The sequence below is a fragment of the Ictidomys tridecemlineatus genome, chromosome 13 (assembly GCF_052094955.1).
Source record: "Ictidomys tridecemlineatus isolate mIctTri1 chromosome 13, mIctTri1.hap1, whole genome shotgun sequence".
Lineage (NCBI taxonomy): Eukaryota > Metazoa > Chordata > Mammalia > Rodentia > Sciuridae > Ictidomys > Ictidomys tridecemlineatus.
The window spans coordinates 26309865-26335230 of NC_135489.1; the positions used below are offsets into that span (position 1 = coordinate 26309865).

Sequence of the window (25366 nt, forward strand, 5' to 3'; positions counted from 1 at the left end):
AAGAAAGAGGGGTCTGGTAGCCACAAGGGAACTCTTCTTGATGACAGGGGTGGGGAGGGGCTGCTAAAAGTCCAGAGATTAACATGGGTAAACTGAGCGTTCTTGGTAAGGCAGAGGCTGGTGTCTGAGCACTGCTGAGGGTCCCTGAGGTTAAGCGGGCTTCCCCAGGGTCCTGGGCTCTGGCCCCAGAGTGTCACTAACTCACGGCTCAATAGCTGCTTTGTGGGATAAGAGCTTGTGGGGTGCAGCTGGTCTCCTCTGTAGAAGGGCCACTTCCCGAAGCCAGCAGGAAACAGAAAAACAACAAGGATCCAGTAAGAACCGGGGTTCTGAGTAAGCTGATCGGAGCTCATGAATAATGAAGAGAAATGGAGCCGGGAGTGTGGCTTGTTCCTGGTCTGTCCTCCTCAATAGGACCCTGGCCCTAGGGTGATGTTCCGGGCCCTCCTGGCCTGTGAGGCTGAAAGGGTCAGTGGGGAGGACTCTGCTTGCCCCTGGAGTGAGGGGTCTCAGGTGGCCCTCCCTAGGGAGACCAGGTAGAAAACAGATGCCACCCTCAACATGTCATCTGAGACTCTGTGAAGTGGGGACTGGCGGGGGAGGAGCAGGGAGGCAGAGGACAGCCTGGCTCATCTGCATAAATAAGTGAGGAGGCCCACGGAGAACCCCCAGGGCAGATGTAAAGCAGGAGAGCTGGTGGAGGGAGGGGACAGGACAAGAAGAGCAACAAAAGCGTCTCAGGGGCCAGAGAGGGGAAAGGGGCTTTGAGACAAGACCTCGGGAAGACAGGTCACTGGCCCACCCAGCCGTGAAGCCACACAAGGGACAGTGGCTCTGCCGCTCAGGTATCCAGGCCACAGGTGAAGAGCACATGAGCCTGGGTGGGCCAGGAAGGGACAGCCAGCACAATGATGCCCCAGAAGAAGAAGAAGAGGAAAAAAGACATCGATTTCCTGGGCCTGTACGAGGAGGAGCTGCGGAACTACGCCTCGGAGGACGACGAGGAGGAGCTGGGGCACGAGTACTACAAGGCCAGGGGTGCGTCCCGCGAGGCGGGGGTGGGCGCGGGTCTCCAGGACCTGCCTTTGCTCTCGGAGGCGACTGCAGGGTTCCAGTCCCCTAGTCATCCCAGATAGCTACCCCGCCTTGGAGGAGGCACCATGCCAGGGCCCCCATGGTACAAGAGGTCAGAAACATGCCCGAGGCAGTGTTCCAGCAGGACGGACGGAATAGACTAGACCACAGACCCGTGGGAACGCTCCAGCCCAAGTCCACAGGATGGTCTGTGTGTCTGTGTGTCTGTGTGGGGCAGAGTGCATGGAATGGCTGGGGCCATAAAGGGACAACTTGGGGAGAAAGCCTGACCCCTTATTCCACGCCCTATGTGGGGTGGCGGCTGCTGCCCGCCATGGCCCAGGAGAGGTGGAGTTCCCTGGTTATGTCCCTTTCTTCATGGTTCCATAGTTACATGGAAGTCCGGTACTGGGCTTTAGCCACAGCCGCCCTGAACTCCATGACTGTGGGGTCCTGCTCTGCCTTTAGTGGTCCATACCCAGAACCAACTCAGAGAAGGTGGCCTTAGCTGTGGCTCCAGCAGGGAGGTGCCCTGGGTGTCCTCTGGGGTTGTAGAAGAAAGAAGGGTCTAGAACAAGTGGGGCCCGGCCACCTCCCAGTACACATGCTCTGCTCTGCTGGGCTAGTGTGGGAACCGGCTTGGAGCAGCATCACCACAGGACAGGCACCCTCAGCTCCCATGCACCTGATCCTCTCAGACAGCACCCATCGGCTCTGTGTGTGGCTCTGCTGCCTCGCTGTGCCCACACGGTTTTTGTTTTGAAGCCCTTTACCATCCATTCTCATATCGGATTCTCGGGATCCCTGAGAACAGTGAAGGCAGGTGTGATAGTCCCATTTAACAGGTTGAGGACTGAGGCTCTGAGACACTAGTGACCTGAGCAGAGTCACAAGTGGGACAGAGGACTAGAACTTCAAATATCCCTTCTCAAGGTGAGTCCTTCTCTCGTGTCTCGGCGCTGCTGAATAGAGTACTGCACTGTGCACCAGGCACTGTGCTAAACATGTCACGCATCCGAACCCATTTCATTCTCCTAATGATGCACTGAGGTGGGTTGGGTCATTAAAGTCAGGATCCTGAGGCATAGAGAGGTTAAGTCACTTTCCCAAGATCACACAGCTGATCAGAGTTAGGATTTGAATCTAGCTGATCTGGCTGCTAAAATTGGACAACCTGTCAATTCTGATTGTGGCAAACCAGTTGGAGAAGATCAAGCTGGAGTGGGTGCCACACTGATATTTCTAAGAGATCCATGAACTCTCTGATCTGCTGCAGGGTCCTGGGGGAAAATGTGGTTGATGCTACTAGAGCTCCAGCTGCTCTGGGTTAGAAGGACGGTTCTCCCCGTGAGCTTTGGGATCTAGTTTTAAATGGAGTCCTGATGTGTGTGATAAGAAGGAAGGGCAAGGAGAGAGGCCCGGGTGTTTCTTCTCTGTTTTGCCTACACTGTTCACTGTCAGCCGGGGAGGAGCGTGGCTCCCTCAATGCTTGGAGGGCAGGCTGAGCCTTCTGCCTGAGACAGGTCCGGGATGGGAAAACAGTGACTTATACCAGAACCTGAGAGCTGAAGGGACCTCAGAGGCCATCCTCCGCAGCCCTTGGGGCATCTCCTGTCCTGCATCCCAAATGGGTCAATCAGCATCTCTCTAGATGCAATTTCCCAAGGCATTGGGTTGTTGCTAATGAAAATGGTAGCAGTGATGGTGACGGGGATGACATTGGTGATGGTGATGGTGACAGTGATAGGTGATGGTGACAGTGATGGTGATGTGATAGATAGTGGCAATATCTTTTCATTCAACTATGAGAGTCTGTAAAATAAATTCCCAAGGGAGGAAAGTGCCAGGTCAATGAGTATGAACACTGAACACCTTGTTTTATTTAATTGAATCTTTACCACAATATTTAGAGGAAAATATTATCCCCACTTCAGAGATGAGAAAGTTGAGTCTTAGTAAGAAATTCAGTAGCCCTCACAAGGCCAGTAATAGTAGCATTGGGATTCTAACACTGGTCAGCTTCGTTCTGTTGTCCTCCTTCTTCATTCCATTGATTATTGCAATCATTCATTTTCTACTCCACATAATTATTCATCCAAGCAATTATTTGCAGAGCCCTTCCAGCATTTGCAGTGCTGGGCTCCTGCTAAGAGCAGTGTGATGCCCTTGATTGTCCTGGGTGCTGGCCTGGGGGCTTTAGTAGTTAGGGTCCTTCCCTCTAGAGCCAAATAGAATTCTGTGTTTTCCACAAGATATCTCACTTCCACAAGATTCTTCTTTGGCTCTCTGAATTAGATTTTTTAAATTGCATTTTTAAATTAAGGATGAATGTATACATAGTCCAAAAAAATTATGAAGATACAGAGCGATTAATTTTGCAATGCACGGGCTGTGTAACCACTGTTCAGATCAGAACACTCCCAGCCCCCACCAAGTCCTTCATACCCCTTCCCAGAGCTAACAACTCTCCAGAATCTATCCTCATAGATTGGCTTTTTTTTTTCCTGTTCTTGAACTTCATATAAATGGGATCATATGGTGAATACTTTTCTGCATCTATCTTCTCTTGCGTTCAACATTATATCCAAGAGATTCATCCCTGTTGTGACATATCATGTAGTTGGTTGGTGGGTCCGACTGTATTTTATAAATACATCGCTGTTTATTTACAATTGTCTTGTTGATGGACACTTGAGCTATTTCCAGTTATTTTGCTCTTATGAGTAAAGCTGTTACAAATCTTGTTCCCATCTTTGATGGACACACGCACTCATTTCTCTTGGATTTGTAACTGGAAGTGGAACTTCTGGGTCACAGGGTGAGCATATGTTTTACCTACTGGGTGCTAGTGTAGACGCACACACCCACCTCCCTGTCTGAGGGTGACAGTAGCTCCACGTTCTTGCCAATACATGATGTTGTCAGTCTTAATTTTAGCCATTCTGGTGGGCATATGGTGGTATATTATTGTAATTTAATTTGCTTTTCCCCAATTAATAATGGTGCTGAGCATGTTTCCCTGTGATTTTTTTTTTTTTGGTACTGGGTATTGAATCCAAGGATGCTTTACCACTGAGCCACATCCCCAGCTCTTTTTCTGTTTTATTTTGAAACAGTGTCTCGCTGAGTCACACGGGGCCTTGCTAAGTTGCTGAGGCTGGCTTTGAACTTCCAATCCTCCTGCCTCAGCCTCCCAGGTTGCTGTGATCATGTTTCCCTACATTTGTTGGCCATTGGGATGTCCTCTTTGGTGACATGTCTGTTTGTCTTTTGTCCACTTTTCAACTTTATTGAAGTACAATTTACTTACAAATAGATTAATCTTTTATAGAGTTTCGCGTAAACAGCCTTGGAAAGAATGTAGTATTTTGGTCTGACTTCAGTTCAGTGTAATGTGCTTGATTTTCTTCCACCGTGCATGGCAGTGTCCGTGCCTTCTCACTGTGGTTTGTTCATCCATTCACCTGTGGGTGGACATTTAGGTTGCAGTTTGGGTCCATCAGGAATAAGGCCACTGTGGAGACTGAATTCATAGAGCTTTGTGTAGACGTGTTTTCATCTCTCTTTGGTTAATGTCTAAAAGTGGATTTTTTAGATCTTATGGTAAGTGCATGACCATCTTTTAAAGAAATTGTTGCACATTTAAAAATTATGTGGTCTCTTGGGGCTGGGACTGGGGCTTAGTGGTAGAGCACTTGCCTAGCATGTGTGAGGCACTGGATTTGATTCTAAGTGCCACATATAAATAAATAAATAAAGGCTCATCAACATCTACATTTTTTTTAAAAATTATGTGGTCTCTATTTTCTTGTCTATTTGTGTAAATTCTTTATGTCTTCTGGGCAGGAATCCTTTGTTACCTCCTAGTTGGTGGCTCGTATTTTCATTCTCTTCGTGGTCTTAATTAAAGTGATGTCCAGTGGGTCAGTTTGTTTATGGCTGGTGTCTGTGACTGTGTAACCCTGTGTCAGCTATTGAGGTAGTTTCCTCATCCCTCTTCTGTTCCCCAGACTTTTCTCCAAATCAGTCATCCCTGGGGCTCTTCTTCTCTCATATGATTCTAGAATTTCTATCAGGCTGGTCCTTCTGTGAATGCTTTGTTTGGACATGCCCTGACGCATGTGCAAACCATGCAGGCAACACTTCAGGCTCCAGAGCCTGCAGGGTCAGGGGTGGTTTGCAGATCCAGCTCCTCTAGGGTTGCAGGCTATTAAGAATGCAGGCTCTGGTTATCATGAGTGACAGGGAACCACACACACACACTGCTTCTGCCCCACCTCAGTGCTTTGATGGGGTATCATCAGAACCAGGGACATCAGAATGTCCCCTTGCACCCAAACACTGCTGCTGGTCATCACAGGCCTAGGAGGACAAAGGTGCTCCTTGAGGACTTCTGGAATGTAGGTACATCATTTGTGTGCATGTTAGTTCAGCCAACATCCTGACTGCCAAAGAAACGAGCTGTTGGCTCCTGGAGCTCAAACCAGCTTCTCTGCATAAACAATAGTTTAAAAAAAAAAAAGAAAGGCTAATCGAGTATCTTCTATGTGCCAGAGTCTTGACATACATACATAATCCCCAGAACAGTCAGTGGACCAGGTATTATTGGGAGGTTGGAACTTGTCGAGGATAACCCTGCTTCTAAGTGGAGGAGCCAGCAATGGCCACCCCCAGATCTCTGTGGCATGGCAATGGGGTACTTAGCAGCAGCTCACACAAACTGTGGATTGCCGTGGTGTGAGCAGCACCTGTCATGCAGCTGCTGCAGGCCTAGAGCACACCAGCTGCATGAAGGTGTTCAGATCCCTCAACCCTCAGCCCCCAACTTTGCCATCAGCACCTGGGACAAACCGCCTAAGAGGAATGGACTCTGAATAGATAGGTTTGAATGTCTAATCCCCAAATTTCCTCCCCATAAGCTGGGCCTCGTTGGGGCACCTCAGATATACTCAGCAGCTGGTTGGGGGACCAGCTCTGGAAAGACTAGAAAGTAGGAATGATAATAGGTTTGCTTCAATACTCGAGTGCTCAGGGTTTGATACATAAAAGGATGTCAGGCAATATTGTTTATGACTACAACTACTAAGTATTGGTGTTAATATATTCCTATGATGTGATGGACACCTGGCACCACATTTTGCTGGCTTCTCAAACTCAGCCTCCCTTGCTGCACGCATGTATGGCAGCTTCCAGACCAAGACTGATTCAGAAGAGAACCTTTTCATGCAACAGGCTGAGAACCTGGCATTTATTTTGGAATAGGAGGGGCAGACTGATGGGGATGTGATTTGGCTGTTTCCACTTGGTAGAGGTGACATGGCTCTGGGGTGGCTGGCAGCAGCTACTCTCCCCAGGCCAGGTCTGGGCTGTGATTCTGGGAGTTGATTCTGGAAGTATGTTGGATGCACGGTCCTGCAGCCTGGCCAACACTTCTGCTAACTACCTAATATCCCTAGTCATCTGGCTTGCTTACCTGGCTGCAGCTATTCACAGTCTCTGTCTTTCCTTTTCTCCGTAGCCAGCAGGTAGGCTCTGATGGTACTCATTCCCTGGCAATGGGAGGAATTAATAGCAAATCAAATAAACTTCAAGAGGCCCTAAAGAGGGAACTCAGTATCCCTGCCAAAGAGAGACCATTTGCAAAGCTTGCACACTTGGCCCTGGGTGGCTTCCCCTGAACTGGCACTGCCCAGGTGGTTTGTGGGAGGTGAGGGTGGGCTCTGGCTGCATCATGTAGAAGGCAAAGAGGAAATTAGGGGACAGCTGCAGACCCTGAAGAAGGCTGGGAGGCTTCATTGTGCTGTGCTGGAATAATCCTGAGAGGCCTTGGGCTCCATCTAGTATTGAAACTATGCAGGCTGTGACTGGACTCATCTCCTGCTTTTAGATTCCTTATCTGCAAAACAAGTATGATATCAAAGGTGAAGTCTGGGTCTTGCAGCAGGAGCTGGTGTGGGTCTGACTCTGGCTCAGAGGCTTTTGGAGATCCGGGGTAGAAGGATTCCCAGAGTCCATTGTGCCGGGGCATCCCTTGGAGGCTGGTAGGAGTTCTGGTTTCCCCAAGCTTATACAGAATTCTGGGTTCTCTCCTGAGCCTACAATCCATCTTCTTTTCTCCTCCAGTGTATGAGGTGGTCACAGCTACGGGGGACGTTCGTGGTGCAGGGACGGATGCCAATGTCTTCATCACAATTTTTGGAGAGAATGGGCTCTCTCCCAAGCTCCATCTCACCAGCAAGTGAGTACCACGTTGGCCTTGGCAAGTTCTTGGGCATTAGTGTGGGTTGAGGAAGTTTCTGGAACCCAGGGGTGGCCTTCTGCTCTGGGGGGAAGGCATATCTGATCATGGCATTTTAAGTGATGAGGGGTCATGTACCAGCCAGGACTTTCCTAATGATACCCCATCAGTCTTCCTTAACCCTTCTCTTGATTTTGTGGACAGTAATGCCTAATTTGGATCTGCCAAGAATTCATATTATCTGTGCCTTGATGTGGGAGAATAAATACTTAGGACCAAGGAACGTGGGTATAGGTCCAGCTTTACTATGCAGTCATTTAACTTTGGCCAAATCTCATTGTATCCAAGGCCTCGGTTTCCTCCTATATCATCGTAGGGATGTTGGGGCAGGGACAGTGGGAAGCTCATTTGTGTAAAGGAGTCTTGAGCTTCATATGCTCTGCACCAAGCTCATTGGGACCTGTCATTGAACCTGCCCATCAGTCATGCACACTCGGTCACATGGATCACATGTGTGTGCTTATGTGTACATGTGCATTGTGGACACTTTTTTTTGCATGCTATTATAGCCCTCTGAGGCAAGGACTGTTGTCCTGTCTTTCATCCTCCCTGACCCTACACCCATGCATACACAGAGGCCACACAGCAAAACCTGAGCACGTACTAGCAGAATCTCAGAATTTCAGAGATGGTCTGGGTTCACTGTTTTCATTGTGTGCTGAGCGGCCAGGAACTTGACCAGTTGCTTCTGGGCACCATGCCCCCTATCTTAGAGCAGGTCCATGTAGGGATGCCTTACCTATGCTCACTGGGTTAGATTCTGCCTGAGCTGAAGTTTCCATAGCTAAGAAACATTTGAAGCCACTGATGGATCCTAAGCCATCATGGAGAAACTGAGGTCCAGAGAGCAGCAGAGAGTGGCTCAGAGTCATGGAGTGTTTGAAGGGGAAGCTGGTCCTTGATCCATGGTCTTGGTGTAAATATTTAAGTTGACCTCATGACTCTGGCCCTGGGGTGTGTAAGAGACTCCCCTCAGGGGTCGCTGGGGCTCTGGGTGTGACCTCTGGATTTATGTCCTGGAGCGTCTAGGGGTGGCTGGGGAGCTGTTGAGGAGTGGGGACCCCAGGCCAGGATACTCTGGACTCTGTGCCTTGCAAGCTGAACAGGCCCTTGACATGTGCTTGTCCTGACTGTGGGCTGCGGCCTGGCTGGGCCGTGGCGAGGCTGAGGCCGGGGTGAGGCAGGCATAATGTGCTGTTTTGTCCGTTTCTGCAGAACAGGGTACCCGCCTCCTTGCACTGCTCTCACTGCCTGTGATACACTCGCGGAAGTCTTTCCCTCCAGTGATGTGGGCACGGTAAAGGGAATACATGAAATGCCCGTCCTCTTTGCCATGTGCCTTCCCAGAATGCTCTGCAAGAGGGAGAAGCCTCTAGGACAGAAGCCCGCCTTCTTAAACCCTTTTCTCCTTCTCTGAATCGCCTTCCTTCTTTCATGCACCCAGTATCCTCAATTTCCTCCCCCGGCATTTTTTCCTCTATTAAAACATCTTCTCAGGAAGGGCCCAGAGTGACTTCTATAAAGTGGTGTGCAGGGTTGTCACTGATCCCCATCCCAGGAGCCTGAGCTTCAGCCTTGCCTCTCCATGGGAAGAGAGTAAAGGGGAGCAGACTCGAGTGAGCTGGCAGAGCCAGAGGAGCAAGGCAGCTGGCTTCTCCAAGCTGCCCAAGGATGCAGTCGACAGACCCCAGTGACAGCTTGTATTCCCCAGAAGGCTGCGGGTGGGGGTCTCTGCCTTGATCAGTTATTTTTATGCTCCAGGTTAGAAGGAAGAGCATGCATCCGGCCAGGATTCCAATGCATCTAGTCAGGGGTCTCTGCAGCAGTGACCTGGAGGATCTGCTGCGGCTCTGGGAGGCTGTAGAGGGCTGCATAGGGAGGCGGGGAGAGCTGCAGGACGAGGGCCGTGGGAAGGGCTGCTTGGGTTTCCAGCATGGATCTTAGTCCTTTGTGAGTAGTCAGGACTCAGTAAAGCTGAGGTGTCATATGGCTGCAATAAACTTCACAGGGAGGGGACAGTGCATGCATCCAGTGGTGAAAAGAACTCAGAAGAAAGGGTTCCTTTAGACTGAGGGGAACATCTTGCAGGAGTATGGAGGCAGCAGAGACAAAGTAGGCCTGCAAGGAGGAGGCCAGAGCTGGAAATGCAGGGCAGTGGTGAGGGGGAGAGAGGGGCAAGATGGGAAGGGCAGGGAGGCCAGTCTCAAGGAGGTCTTGCTTGAAAGTTGATAGGTGGCTGCTCAACTTACGGTAGTGGCCAAGATTATCTGACCACAGGGAGCATGATAAATGAGAGATGAGGAGGCTGGAGTCTGGCTTCAGCAAGAATTTAGAAAAAGTCTGCAGATGAAATTGCATAGACATGGTTCCTGTTATCAAAGACCCTTTGAGTTCAAGATGGAAGCTGGGAGGGATCCCAGCAGGCCTGTGCAACACGGACGCAGATGGCAGACAAGGCTTCACCTGAGCTACAGATGAAGTTAGCTCGGGACATTGCTGTCCCCAGGGTCTCATGATCTCCTCACATCTCAGTTGTCAATACTCAAACCCTTTCCATACCCAAACCCACCCTAAGCCAAACTCACTGTGTCACCCGGAAAACAGCACCTTGTCCTTCACATGCACACACACACACACATACACACGCACACACATACACATGCACGACTTTTGTAATAGAATTCACTGATAGCTCACAGTGCTAGAGACATTTCACATCACAAACCCACACAAACAGCTTAGAACGGAATACCAGACCTCTTATTCTTAAAATTCCACCACCATATTGGAATTTCTTTTGCCCTCTTTCGCCACAGGCTCCCGGCCACATCTCTCGTGACCCCTTCCTTTCTCTTCTGTCTCACCCTTGACTTCTGACCAATCCTGTGCTTTTTTCTCCTGTGTCTCAGAACCTTACCTTTCACCCCCAAATGGCTTAGCAAATTTTTTTTCCCCCTACACAAAATAATTCCTACTCCAAGAAGAACTTTGATGTCTGATGTTAAAAGACTGATCTTTTCCATATTTGTGGTCTGGTGTCCAAATTCCTTGGAACACACCAGACCCTTTCCTAGTCAGCAAAGGATGTGACATGTTTACTGAGGTTCCCTCACTTGTGAACCTCCATGAAGTGCCAACAGAACCTCTCTCGGAGGAAGCTCCTATCCCTGTTTCCTTCTGTTACCCAGAACCACTTCCAACATTGGGCCATGTGACCAGGATATGGCAAAAGGATGGGATCTCATGTATCTTCTGGAACACAGTTGTCCTGCTGAGAACTCACCATCTGAGAGTGTCGGAGAGTGCCTGGCATTTTAGCCTGATGGCTCTGCCTGACGGGCAGCTAAAATGACCTGTGCAACCTGTAAGGGCTCAGGGGGTGGTGGTGGGGGATCTGCTGCACGGTGGCACGGACAGGGGCTGTGTGCTGCCTCAGCCTGTATTTGATGGTGGACCAGGATCCAAGGTAAGGCTCATTCTCCCAGGAAACATGAGGAGTCTGTATTTTTAATATTTCCTTTGCCCAGGGACCCTCTTCTGCTTTGCTATATCTACCCCTTTCCATTTTCTGAGACCCACAGGCATTTGCATTCTGACTGACCAAAAGTGAGCATCCCAGAGTGGCTGGGATTGTCCCAGGCCTTCCCTTAGTGAAGGGAGTGGGTGGAGCCTGTCTCTGCAGCCCTTTCTCTCTGAAGAGAGAGACCCCCTGGCACAAGGAAAGCCTTCCCTGACTTCCAAGGAGAGGTTGGCCTCCATCCGCCATCCCTGGAAGCTTGCTTTGTGTCTGGTACTACCCTGAAATACCCCAGTGTGGGCCTGGGACTTGGCTGGTGGGCTCTCTATTCCTCAGGCTCTGCCTGTCCTGGTCACCCTACTTTCCTCTGCATGACACCCCCACACTGTAAAGCACCATGGGTGATTATTTAACAAGCACACTGGAGCATGTCATGGGTGCAGGGTTCCCCTGGGCTGAAGGTGGCTGTCAGCATCCCTTCCAGAACCTTCATCAGAGGTGCCCCCTGAAACCTGCTGCTTTATCTCTAAATCACACCTTATCTTTGCCTAAAAATGGGGAGGGGTGCCCTCCTCTGCCTCTACTCAGTGGCAGCAGCTGCTCCCCAAATTCCATGCCTCAAAAGACAAAGCCCAGCAATTCCCAAACCTTCCCAAGAATCCTCCCTGGCAGCCTGTGGGTGGGGTAGGGCAGGGCAGTGCCCAATCATGGGGTTGTGCTTTATTTCATAATCAGAAAAGCAAAAAGTGTTCTTTTGGGGAAATTTGGAAACACTGGAGACAAAAACAAATTATCAACACTTCTTACACAATCTGAATATCAAGACATGATATTTTTGTAAAAATCCTTCCATTCCGTTGTTTTCAAATGAAGGTGGTTTCCTGTTTTTTTTTTTTTTTTTTTTTTTAAAGAGAGAGTGAGACAGAGAGAGAGAATTTTAACATTTATTTATTTTTTCTTAGTTCTCGGCGGACACAACATCTTTGTTGGTATGTGGTGCTGCTGAGGATCGAACCCGGGCCGCACGCATGCTAGGCGAGCGCGCTACCGCTTGAGCCACATCCCCAGCCCAGGGTTTCCTGTTTTTATTGATTATTGTGTTCATACGTTCAATTTTAACCTGTTTTCTCTTTTAAAGCCTGTATCATACACGTGTTTCTGTCTTATTAATATTCTTTTATAATAGAATTTTTAAAGATGGCAAAATATTCTTTCATATAGCTTCCTAGAGTGATTATTCCTTGGGGGATTTAATCTGATGTAGAAACTCTTGTCTATTTATTCTAAAAATCAGTTGTCTTATGTGTTGAAAGAGAAAATAACATTTGTTTATTTATTTCTCATTCACAAAATCCTAGCGTATACAATTGATGACTGTGTGCTTTCCAAGTTAATAGCCGCTGTGACTTTGAACCCAAACCTGGGTGTATTACTGGTGAGAAATCCCTGCACCAGCTAGATTACCATGAGTGCTGGTTTGATTAATTTTCTTTCCAAGCCCCAGACTGGTAAGCTTCCTTTCCCAGGAAGAGGTTGACCATTCTTCATGGAGGAGACTTCTTATTTTCCTTGCTCTTGCTGAAGCTGTAAAGATGACATTCATCGTCTTTCTTATGCGACGGTGGAGTATGGACTGTTTGCTGAGCATAGCTTTAGTTCCCCTCTTCCTCAGGGGTGAGACCCACCTGAGAGGGTCCTTTGCAACCCAACAAACCCGGAAGGCTCTGCCACTCTCCTCCTCCCTTCTCTGCACCCAGACTGCACCCGACAAGGCTGCCTGAGTTTGTGTTTTCATGAACTGTGCTCTGCTTTAGGAGATGTCGGCCCTCATCTCCTGATGCCCTTCTTAAGGAAACCTCTCCCAGGGCAATTATTTGCCAAAGTGGGTCTGTTTGCAGAATCCCAGCTTCTGGGTTCTGTAGAACCCACGAAGCCTTGTTCTGAGCCTGAGCCTTGTGGCATTGGGGCAAAGCCCCCCACCCCCTTTAGTTTGAAGCACATTGATAACCAATGAAGTGACTATTAGTTTTTCATTGCTGTAACAAATACCTGAGGTAAATCAACTTAAAAAGAAGAAACTTTATTTTGGCTTACAGATTTGGAGTTCTCATTCCAGGCTTGGTTGTCCCATCGGTTTGGGCAGCACACCATGGCAGGAGTAAGTGGTTGAGGAAGCTGCTCACTTTACGGCAGCTGGGAAGAAAGACAGGAAGAAAAGACAGAAAGGCGCTGGGTTCTAGTATCCTTCATGGGCATGATCCCAGTGACCTCTGTTTTTTCTTTTTTCTTTTTTTTAGTGCTGAGGATTAAACCCAGGATCTTGCCCATGCTAGGCGACTGCTATCCAACTGGGTGGTACCCTCCGTCCTAGGCCCCACCCTTTAAAATTTCTACCACTTCCCAGGAGAACCATGGGCTGTGATCCAAGTTTTTTAACTCATGGGCTTTGGGGAGACACTGAAGATCCACACCGTAACGTTGGCATAAGTCTTCTGCTGTTTTATTTTCCCCTGGGGCCGTGTGCTTACTCCAAAAGCCCTGGCCAGGAGCACAGGGGGAGGTCTATATTTCTCAGGCCCCAAGGACTCACCTGTGGGGCAGGCAGAGTTGCTGGAACGGGGGCTATCCTGGTCTGCATAGGGCACAGAGCAGTCGTTGACAGGACCCGTGGATTCTGATGCTAGTCGGCTGCAGCCCTGTGTGTGTAAGCTGGCTGGATTTAGGACGCTTCAGAGCCTGGACTTGCTGGGGCACTGCGTTGCCGAATGGCTCAGGTGTACTCTTTTCTGTTTGCACCTTTTAGAAGCTGCCAGATCTGCATTTCCCTCACCACCCCACTTCCCTGGTTGCTGGTTTGGGGTGGAGTGTTCTCTTTCCTGTTGCAATGGCAGGACCACAGTTACCTCCCAAGTCTGCATCCACTTGGGGCTGCCATTGCAACTCTTCCCACAGAGGACGAGGCCAGCAAGGGGAGAGGCAGAGTGGCCTTTGCACCCACGGGCACCATGGCATCCATTGCTCCTTCCTCCTCCAGCCTCCCAGCCCAGAGCAACCAGTAGGCATGGCTTCATGACTTCGTGGAGTCACATACTGGTCCTGGCTCTGCCACCAACTAGCAGTTTACTAGTCTGTAATGTGGGGCTAATATGGCCCACTGTGGTTGCTTTAGTGACTCTCGGCAAAGACCCTGGGTGTGAGAGCAAGGTACTAACTGTCCTTGCCCCGACCCTCTCCCATCATGTCAGATGCTCAGGATGGGATCTGGCTGAACGTAGCTCTCCCTGGGAGTGGGCCGATGGAGGAAGAAGAGGATGCCAGCCCTCAGCTCTCCTCCTGAGCCTGCGAGCCATGGCTTGATCTGCACTAACTGAGCACACGTTCATTGCAGGAGCGAGTCTGCCTTTGAGAAAGCCAATGTCGATGTGTTCCGGGTGAGAACCAACAACGTGGGCCTCGTCTATAAAATCAGGTGAGGAGCTGGCCCTGACCGGGAGGCAGTGGAGATGAAGGCGAGCGATTAGGAATTGACTTCACTATTGATTCTTTCTGGGTATGAGTACTCTCCAGGTACTGTTTGAGGGATTACCAAAGGCACAAATTACTTCCCTCCCATCCTGACTCACAGTGACCTAAATCCCTGTTAGAGACTCATTTCTTGGGTTAAGATTATTTGAGACAAATTTTCACAAACTTGGGACCTGAGAAACACCGTGGCACAGTGGTTAGGAGCAAGACTGAGTCCAGGTGGCCTAGGTTTAAGCGTCTGCTCTGCTATTTATTAGCTATAGGAGTTTGGGCAATTCACCTTTTCAAACCTCAGGCTCTTCCTTTATAATAGTGGTGCCTCACCTGCAATGACCCTAGGACTCCACGAGTTAGCATTAGGATAATAACTGACAAGCAGTAAGCTTTCAGAGGGTCTCATTTTGCAAGATGCCTTTGGACAGAGAGCTCCCCGAGGTGTCCTCTCGGGGGAGCATCCTGAACGAGGAGAGCTCATCCTCCACCTTGTTACAGAGCGGGAGTTTCTCTCACCCTTTCCCCTCCTAGTCCCTGCTCATCAACTCCCTTCACGTTTGTGCTCTTTTGTCAGAACGTTAAGGTCATCTGTGGTCTGACGGCACCCAGACTAGAGCCTGGACAGGGGTCAAATATGGTCTCAATTTAGTCCTGAGTTTTCTTCCTCCTGCTAGAAAAGTTAGGAGCATGAACTGTCTCTGGAAAATTAAGGAGCACAGGAGCCCTGGGCACTGATTGGGTGGAGGGAGGGGTTATAAGCAGGAAAAAGACTCTCAGAGGGGAGGGTTGGGAAGGGACCTTGATGTGTGGGGTAAGAAGCCACCAGCTAAGGTTCTAGCAGGTGCCAGGCTCTATGCCAGGCACATACACGTATCCCTGACACGTTGCGCCTGTCGCCTGTGTGTTGGGTCATGTGCTCAACTGGGTTGAGGTTCCCCAGCTAACATCTGTCCTTATAAATCCTCACTGTGATGGGCAGGAATGAGATGTCTCAGGTCAAGTGAGCTTGTCCAGGGGCCATGTTTTAGGGAAGGCTCTAGACAAAGGTGGCTATAGGAAGTGAGAGAAGATCTTGAGGGCACAGATTTTGAAGAGTCTGAATCTATGCTGCCCCCAAACAGCAGCTTCTAGACACACGTAGTTATTGTACACATGAAATGTGGCTAAACCCAAATTAGGATGTTTTAAATGTAAAAAACATACAAAAGATTTTTGAAGATTTAGCACAAGACAAAGAATGTAAAATATACTGTTAATAAATTTTGACATGGTTATATGTCAAAGTAAGTGGAATTAAATGCACATATTCTTAAAATTCATTCTGCATGTTTCTTTGTATTTTTTTTAATGTGGCTACTAGAAAAATCTAAAATCACAGCTGTGGCTCATATTATATTTCTATGGGGCAACATTGGTTCAGTGGCTATGGGGGATTCCCCTGATTTGTGGGGCTAAGGATAGTGGCTGCTAGTTGCAGGTATCTGAGAGCCACAAAGCGAGACTCCCTGAGCCCCAGGGACAATGACCTTGCAAAGTCCCTCCTTACACAGAGCAGGAAAATGTTGTAAAGTAACAAAAAACAAAATCAAAATAAAACAAAATGGTGAAACCTTTCTTTGGAGGACACGTTGGGTATTCCACTATGGAGGGGGGTCATCTTGGTTCTGCCAGTGAGAGTGTTGGCTTCCATCCCAGGATCGAGCATGACAACACAGGCTTGAACGCCAGCTGGTACCTGGACCGTGTGATTGTGACCGACATGAAGAGACCTCATCTCCGTTACTACTTCAACTGCAACAATTGGCTGAGCAAGGTGGAAGGTGACCGTCAGTGGTGCCGTGACCTTCTGGCCAGCTTCGACCCCATGGACATGCCCAGAGGTTAGTGGCCAGGCTGGCCTGCCACCATCCCTCCCTGCCTGGACTGGGCTCCCCCTGTCTTGGTCTGGGCAGTTCCACCTCCCCTTGCCACCCTTCCAGGGTCTTCCTGTTGGCTAGGGCCCAGTGAAGCTGTGTCTCTTTCTGTGGCTTTCCCACAAGTAAGCTAACCGGCTCAGGGCATCAAGGAAGTAGGAAGGGAAGAGGAACTGGAGGCAAGATGGAGAACGGGTTTGATCCTGAGGGCAACCGGGTGTTCTCAATACCCAGTGTCTGTCAAGAGGCCCTCTGAGATCAAAGCAGCTTTCCCTATCTTCCTCTTCTCTTCCATTTTTCATGATGTGGAAGAAACACAAATTATAGCCAGGGCCTTGTGGATGGGAATCAGAATTTGGAACTTCCAAATCCCATCATGCTAACCTCTGGCTCCTCCTGATTTTAATGAGGAATAAACTAACTTATTTCCAGTGACATCTCTGGCTTAAAATTCAGTCACATTCAGTCATCTTGTTCTATAGGAATAAAGAGAACAAAGCATAGAAACACACATACACACACACACTCACACACTCTCACACACTGTATCTCATGTTCTTATTTTCCACTCTTTTGTCCTCTAAAGTCCTGACCTGATCTGACCCCATCACTGAACATATTTGCTTTTCCAAAAAGGAGAGGATTACGTGAAGGTACTGTATTATAATACCCTGCTGTCATACATTCATGGGTCATCAGAGGGGAGAAGGGTTTGGAGGCTAGGGAAGAGAAGCCACTTCTCCATAGCCACTCAGCAGAACATAGACGACGGTGACCAGGCTGGTTGGATTCTGCCTTCCAACATGTACCTGTGTGGTACATTTCTACCTGGCCAGCCAGCCAGGTAAAATCAACATACACCCTGTCCAGTGGGCTCCAGCTCTCAATTTCTGTCTACCTCTTATATGTCACCTCCCAACCTTGAACACTTGAACTTCATCATAATAATTTGCAACTTTATTGATTGTTTTAAAATATTGATATTTTCTCTTTACAAAGCCAAATTTTATCATTGCAGAAAATAGACATATGCAAATGTTTAGAAAAGAATATCCATAATTCTATCACCTGGAAAAATAACACTAGTGACATTTTGTGCATTCATTTCTAATCTTTTCTATGCATATGCAGTTTGAAATAATGGGCAGCTATGACAGCCTCTGTTTTACAGTATGTTTATTTCTATGCCATTAGATATCACTCAACATTCCTACTTACAATGACTGTGCAGTATTCTGGAGTTTTCACTGAATTTCTTATCATTGGAAATGTATTTTGCATTGCCCCCTGTTAGACAATTCTATTATAAACAATACACCTGAATCTTTGCACTGATTCATGATTTTTTCCTTAAGATAATTTCCAAAGTCCTACCAACTGTGCAAGCAACCCATACCCATCAGCCTGGCCGACATTTAATAGTACTGTGTAATGTTCCAGTTGGAGAGGAAAAGGGGGTTTTCAAAGTTCTCTCTTTGGTTACTGGTGAGGTTGAATATTTTCATATGCTTATTGGCAAATTGTTGCATTTTCTTTTTTGATAGATTTTATTGTATATATTTGAGGTTTCCAACATAATGTTGGTAGTAATATGGCTACTCTAAGGCAAGGTGTGTGTGTGTGTATGTGTGTGTGTGTGTGTGAATTGTGTGTCCTTTGCTTGTCTTTTCTGTTGGTGTGGAATTTCCTAGGTTCTCCCATAGATCTTAAGCATCTTTAATTTTTGATGAAGTCTCTTTACCATGATCAGTTCTTCCAATTGCCCTGTTGGCCAACTTCCTTTTCTGTTCTCTTAGTCTCCCCTCTCTTGACTTTTCCCACTTCTAGTTTGTCATCTTACCTTCTGCTTTGTTCACACAAAAGTCTGGGGCACCAATGTCAGAGAAAAGCTTCTAAAGAGTCCTCATTGGGAAATGAGCTCACTGGTTCCTGGGTTTTCCATAAGAGTCGCCCAGATTGTTGTTTTCTTGCTTTTTGAAGCAGGACCCCTGCTGACCCGGTCTCTGAGTCATTTCTTGGACCCTGGTAAGCAGTGGAACATTAGGCTAGATTCCAGAAAAAAAGAACGAAAAAGGGCTCTTGAATTAATATTCCTTAATTAATATTCTTTAAATATTAATATGACTATATTGGTAAACAAATGTTTCTTGTTTTTCACCTGGAATTGTACTAACTTGGTATTTGGCCACCACTGGAGATCTTTGATATAAAAATAGGAAAGATAGTTAGTTCTTCATCCATGCAATTTGATAGGTGGAATATTTCAAAACATGGGATGTGGGCAATAGCAGAAGGAGGAGAGAGGAAAGGGAACTTTCCCAGGCCTGTATCACCAACTCCAAACATTGTCTAAGGGAGGGAAGATTGGTAGGTGGCTTTGACCCCTCCCTCACCCCAAGGACAATGGCTGAAGTCCTGTCTGGTTATCAGCTGGAAACGTGTTTCATTCCTGCTTTTCAGAGAATGCAGGTGTTCTAGGATTGCTGACTGACCCTCTGAACTCATCAGCAGGTAGCTATTGGGGTGGACGGGATAGGACTTGATCAGGTTTCTAGGAGATTTCTCTAATGGATCTCACATCTCATGTTTTGAGGCATGCAGGGGGGAGCTTGCCCTGCATGTGAGAGCAGAAGGGGAGCTTTGGGGCACTAGGACTGCTGCCCTGGAATTCAACACTCACTTAGAGATGGCTGTTTCCTGTCTGGCTTTTCATTAAATGCACTTCTTGGGGGGAAATACCCAATATATCCCCTACACTTTAGAGAAATGGCCTTATTAGGGCTGACCTCCTTCTTAATGGAGCCCATTGGGTTGAAGGTGAACCTCAGGAAAAACTCAGACAGGAATTTCCAAAGGAAGGAGGTAGAAGTTGACCAGCCTCACAGTTTTGTAGACGGAAGACCTCGAGCCAAGTTCAGTTTTTTAGTTGTGCTCAATTGGTTGGTAAAATTCCTGTATCTGGCATATTAAAGAAAACTGACAGCAGAACGACCAAAACAGCTTTGCCTTTGGGTTCTCTCGGTTGATCTCCAGGCTTTGGGGATCCATGGCTGGGCTTGAGGAGGCAGGTTGTTGTACCCCTCAGTGCATTGGGGGTTCCCAAGACCTAGTCACTCACATTCCATCTCCAAGAGTTTTTCCTTATTCAAGTATTACTGAATATCATATTATTTACTTGCATTATTCCTTACTTTTTATCCTTCTTTAACTCACTTTTTATAACTTACCTTAACTTTTAAGCTTATTTGAAAAAAGAAAATTGTATCAATATCCTGAAGAAAAGCTGTTCTCATTTGCTATAAATACCAGGTACATACTAGTATATTAACTAATAACATAAATATGCATCATTAGATAATGCTCATGCCCTATGCCAGCATCCCACAGTCCACTAGTGGTGTCCAGACTGAACCCCAGAAAATGCCACCCATCCTGATTTGAGAGGTTGGGAAGGCAGAGCCTGGGAGGAGGGTTGGGGAGTAGCAATCATATCTGAACTTTCCTTTTCATAAGTCTCTTCTCTGCTTTATTTTAATGATACTTTGAGGGATCATTATGGGGTGAGGAAGTGACTGGCAGGTGTTAATGACAGAGATGAGTAAACCGAGATGCAGGCAGGAGTGACCCATCCAAGGTCAAATGGTCAATCACTAATGGAGGTGGGAGTAGACTGTGGGTCTCCTATTTTTGCCTGCCTCTTGGGCAGGACAAGACCCAGGGTAATTTCCTATCTGTATCAGAGCCCGAGAGTTGTAAGGAATCATGGAAGTCATTTGGGCCAATCTCCTACTGCCCCAGGATACCTTCCACAGTATCCCCCCTGTGGCTTCTTTGACCTTGGTTTGCATCCAACCTTTTTTGAGGGGTGGACAGTTTTCAGCCTCTCTGAGCAACCCATTTTACTGCTAAGCACTTGGAAAGACCTTCTTGCAATTAAAGCCTTAGGGTGTTCCCGAGGCTTCCTCTTGTCTGGCTCCAGGCCTCGGTTGACATCACACAGTGTCTGTCTACATGACAGTCCTTCAGTTGCCAGAAACCAGGCTTCTGTCTTCTCAGGAGTCATCTTTGGTCTCTCCTTTTGTGACCCTTTCCCAAGAAAGTTCCTTTTGGGCTAAAACTCTGTGAAGTAGAAGGAGGCTCATTAGAACAGGTTGAGGGGCCTCCCTGACACCATCTTCCTGCTTTGTTGTTGTTATGGCAAAACATAAACAACAAAAATTTTACCATCTTAACCATCTTTAAGTGTCAGATTCAGGGGTATCAACCCATTAAAGCCTGTGTTTTCAATTCTGCAAACATTAATGAAATTGACACAGGTGCAAAGTTACCATAAGTGGTATATTGTTGTTCACTTTATTTTTATAGGTGTCCTGTGTATAGGATGATGGGGAGTAATGAGTCCAGCACATTCTTATCATTTTGCAGTTATTCCCACCATTCACCTCCAGAATTTTTTTCTCTACCCAAATTGAGATGGTTCTCATTAAACACTAACTTCCCATGTCCTCTTCCCTCCCAGTCCCTGGTGACCTCTATTCTAGTTTTGTCTTCTATAAATTTTGATTAGCCTAGGAAACTCATGTAAGTGGAATCCCACAGTATTTGTCCTATTATATCTGGCTTATTTCACTTAGCGTGATGTCTTCAAGGTTCAACCTCATTATAGCATATGTCAGGATAATTTAAGGCTAAATCACATTTCATTGTAGGTGTTTACCATATTCTGTTTATTCATTCATCTGTCAATGGATGTTTGAGCTATTTCCACATTTGGCCATTGTGAATAAAGCTGCTGAGATCACAGGTGCACAGATATGTGCTCAAATCATTGCTACCAATTGTTTTGTGTATATACCAAAAAGTGGGATTGTTAGTTCATACAGTAATTCTATGTTTGACTTTTGAGGCACCACCCCAAACTTTTAAGTTTATTTGAAAAAAAATAAACTTAATAGTTTTCTACAGTGGTTGCACTATACCGTTTACATCTCCATCAGCGATATCTGAGGTTCCAATTTCTCTACATCATGACCAGCACTTTTATTTATTTATCCCATAATATCATTCGGATGGGTGCAAAATGGTGTCTCTTTGTAGTTTTCATATGCATTTTCCTAATGAAAATGTTGGTCGTCTCTTCAGTGCTTCTTGCTCATTTGTTTATCTTTGGAGAAATGTTCCTCACCCAGTTTTTAAAAATCAAGTCATTTTGTTCTTGTTAATTTAGAGCAGTTCTTTATTTTTCTAGTTATTAACCCATGATAAAGCCTGTGATTTTTATATATTTGTCTCCCACTCCATAAGTTGCCTTTCTGCTCTGTTGATTGTTAGACTGTGTGCATGAGGGTTTACTTCTGTTCTGTTCCATGGATCAATATGTCTGTTTTTATTCCAGCCAGTACCACTACTGATGCTTCATAGGAAGTTTTGAGATCAGAAAGGGTGACACCAGCAATTGTTCTTTCTCACGATTGTTTTGGCTATTCAGGGTCCCTTAATGCCCCACTTCTGTTAATACATTCTGAATGGTCATTGACTGTTTTTAACAGTGACAATATGCCATATTGACTTTGTAGTCAAAGGGATCCCCTTCACCTGGAAGAAAAGAGGAAAAGGCCTGCTCCATCCCAACCTCTCAGCTCTTGCCCAGGACTTCAAGGCCACTGGAGAAACCTCCGGCCTTCTCCTTCTCCTGTGAATCAGCAGGAGTGGGGTCACAGTCTAAGCGAGATCCCCTGAATTTCTGTGAAATGTTCCACACAGATATCACACGCAATTAAGCATTTCAGACAAGGAGCCTGCAAGGGACTTAGCAGCCGTCTCTATGATTGTCTCCCACTTAGAGTGGGCGTCAGGGGTCCTGGCATCCTCTGGAGCCTGTGGAAGGCTGGCAGCCGCTTTCCCAGCATATCTGCATTTATTATCCCTGGCAACAGTCTCGGCTATTGAATTGCTTCAGAAGTGCCGTGAATTTTCCCTCCTGCCATCTGCCTCTTGGCATCCCTTCCTCTGCCATGAATGCCTGACTCCCTTCCTGGAGGGTTTCTTCCATCCTTCCTGGGATGGCTCACCCTCTTGACAACCCAGAATCCAGAGGGGCTGAGAAGCTGCATTGACATCCACACATGGATGGCAGCGCCTAGCTGGAAGCCAGGCTCAGTCCCCACACTTTGAGGCTGTGAAGCGTCATTCTTAGCAGCTGCCAGAATGCTTCACCATAGCTGATGGGGTGGGGTGGAGTCTTCAGGTGTTTGGGGTTGGATAAATGACTGAGAAACACCAGATTGCAGGGACTATTAATTGCCTTTTGGCTTCTGACTACTTAATACGTGTCTGTCTCTCCAACCAAGCTCAGGTGGCACTGAGGGTAACTCTGGGGTCTCCTCTGGCCCACCTGGTGATTGTTCTTTCACTTGCACCTGTTGCCTTGCCCCTGAGACTTAGAGGTTTGTATGAACATTGGTTAGAAATAAGTGCATTTACCAGCAGCAGAGGTGGGTAGTGGAGCTCTCGTGGGTGTGGACCCTGGGTTCTAGTACCCTTCAGCAACTGTGTGACTTCTGTTTCCTCCTCTTACTAGAACATTGGACCAGATGTCCCCTACAGTCCTTTGTAGTACTGGCTTTCTCTGGCGCTCTGCTGGCAAAGGACCTTAGCAGGTTATCTGCCCCATTTATTCCACCTGCTGACATCAATACTTCCACTTTGATATTGTCACTTCTGGTTGTGACATTCACAGGCAACAGCACCCAGGTATAATTGATAAACATTCTGCAGAATTACACAGGCTGGGAACACGGGGTCACCCAGCTCCATCTGACTCCTGAGGCGGGGTGGGTGTAAGGCAGGACTGAAAGGTGAGTTGCAGGGCCCTCTGAGCCCTACAAGGCCCAAGGGGATCATATGATCTCTCTGGGTAGATTCGGGATGACATGGTGCTGCATCTTAGAGTTTACCTGGGAGTCTGCACCTGATTGGAAGGCATGAACAAGACCTTTGTAGGGCAGACTCTGGTGTCTCATAGCCAGTATGATGTCACTTCCTGCCTATGGATCGTGCAGTTGTCCACATCCCAGTACTAACCCACAGAGCCTCCCACCTTGAGAGCTCCGAGGTGACCGCATGGCTTAAACTAATATTGAGCCCACACCACATCACTTTGGGGAAGTGCTGCCAGCTGGCCTCGGACAGGCCTCTGAGGCCCAGAGCTGTGTTCCAGCTGGCCTGCGTGCTGTTCACACCCAGGGCTGGTCACAGGGCCTCACAGCTGTTTCAGACTCTGGCCTCCTCAGCAGTGGAGGGAGAGGGCCCTTGTGTTCCTAAGCTCAGTCTTGAGACCTGGCCTGCCCCCCTGGTCTCCTAGCTCCCTAGGCTTTGTTAGGGACAACCCTTCTTCTAGGGGGCATTTCATCATCTTTGGTGAATTAATATTAAGAATTAATAATCATAACTGGCTGCAGCCATACTTGTTATAGGCTTCAAAAAGACCAAGGTTGTTATTAGAGGAAAGAATGCTCACAACACCTTGGGCAGGTGGACCAGGAGCATGCATGTGGCCATGAGAGGGGAGGATGCTTTCATCTGGACTGAGGGAGGATGCTTTCCTGGACTGCTAGTCTTGAGCAGGTGAATTGACCCCTCCCCCTCCCTGAAAGCTTCCTAGAGCCTGGGACAGGAAGAAATGGGGTCGTATTTGTTCCCATCATCTTCACCATTTCTATCCTTGGTGTTTCATCAGGTAACTGTGGTATTCTTTCATGACAGCTGTTCTGGGCTGCACAATGATTATCATGAAGCTTCGGATGTGTGCTTGGTCTTGGCAAGACCACACTGGGCGTGCTTCGTGGTGCATTTGAGGAGACTATGGGATAAGAAAGGGTTTGTGATGAGTGGACATGTGAAAATGGTACTGACCTGCAGTGGCTTATGACCTTCCAGAGGACTGTGTGGTGCAAGAGCAGATGCAAAATGAATACAGTCGGGTGATTGGTGCAAGAAACATCCATCCGGGGGGCTCTGCCAAAGAAACCAGTGGCCCTGACTTATTCCCAGATTCTACTGGATAATACTATGGTGTAATTAAATCATTAATTTAAAAATATGGCTCTCTAGGTCAGAAAGCACATGGGACTAATTTATATCCTGAGTTCCGGTTCTGGCTTTGCCATGCCACCCAACAGCACTGAAATCTGGGGCAGACTGAGTGGCCCCTTGGAGCCTATGAGGATTAGTAGAGTCTGAGTGGGTCCAGGGCCAGCCCTTTTCCATGGGGCAAGAGGAAAGGGCTATCTACCCTCTGCTGTAGGAACTTTTCCTCTAGTTCATCCCACCTGCACATCCCATCCTCTGTATATTCCCTACTCCTACGCACTTGGTCTTGGACCCTCATGCTCTGTGGTCAAATCTAGCTCTGCCACTTGACCACTTCTGTAAGCATGAGCAGATGCCTTAAGCTCTATGCCTCTATTTTCTCATCTGGAAAATGGGGGTGACATTAATTCCCACCTCACAAGGTTAATTGGAATAAGCATAAAGGATTTAGTGCAGTGGCTAATGGACTGATAAGTATAGACTAGGTGCTCAGTAAATGTTCGGATTTGGGGTGCTGTGCCCCTGTTTAAGCTCCCAATATCTTCTTCCTCTTGCCCCACCTCCAGGCCTGTTCTGATGCTGAGATACACAGTCTTCAGTTTGAGCCTCTTAGAACTGGTAAGGGCTTTGAAGCTGCTTGGTGCCAGGATCCCCTCTTGGACCCGGATTTGGGAGCCTCATGGGAGCAGACTGGCAACCTTGCAGGTGACTGAAACCTGCAAGGAGCCCCAGCCTTCTCCCCGTCCCTGGCATTTCCCCGACACCCAGCTTCAACACTGGTCAGGGCTCTATTTCCTGTGGTTCCTGCTCGGGAGTCCTTGTCCTTTGCGCTCTGTGGAGGTGGTCTCAGGCCCACAGACCCAGGGCTGAGAGCTTCAGGGTGGGGAGCTCTGGGCCAGCTTGCCGCATTCTCCTCCTTTGAACTTCACAGCCGCTTCCCGCCCACCCCTTGTG

General features: G+C 47.7%; 1 protein-coding gene across 1 annotated transcript in view; it reads left to right on the forward strand.

Moving 5' to 3' along the window:
- The first annotated feature begins 895 nt into the window (after positions 1–895).
- Positions 896–25366, forward strand: part of Loxhd1 (lipoxygenase homology PLAT domains 1) — a 142525-nt gene continuing 118054 nt past the window's right edge. Inside the window, exons 1-4 of the mRNA XM_078030089.1 lie at positions 896–1038; positions 7198–7312; positions 14278–14358; positions 16104–16288. Of these exons, the coding sequence (XP_077886215.1) occupies positions 909–1038; positions 7198–7312; positions 14278–14358; positions 16104–16288 (511 nt within the window). The 5' untranslated portion in view covers positions 896–908. The remainder of the gene's footprint in view (positions 1039–7197; positions 7313–14277; positions 14359–16103; positions 16289–25366) is intronic.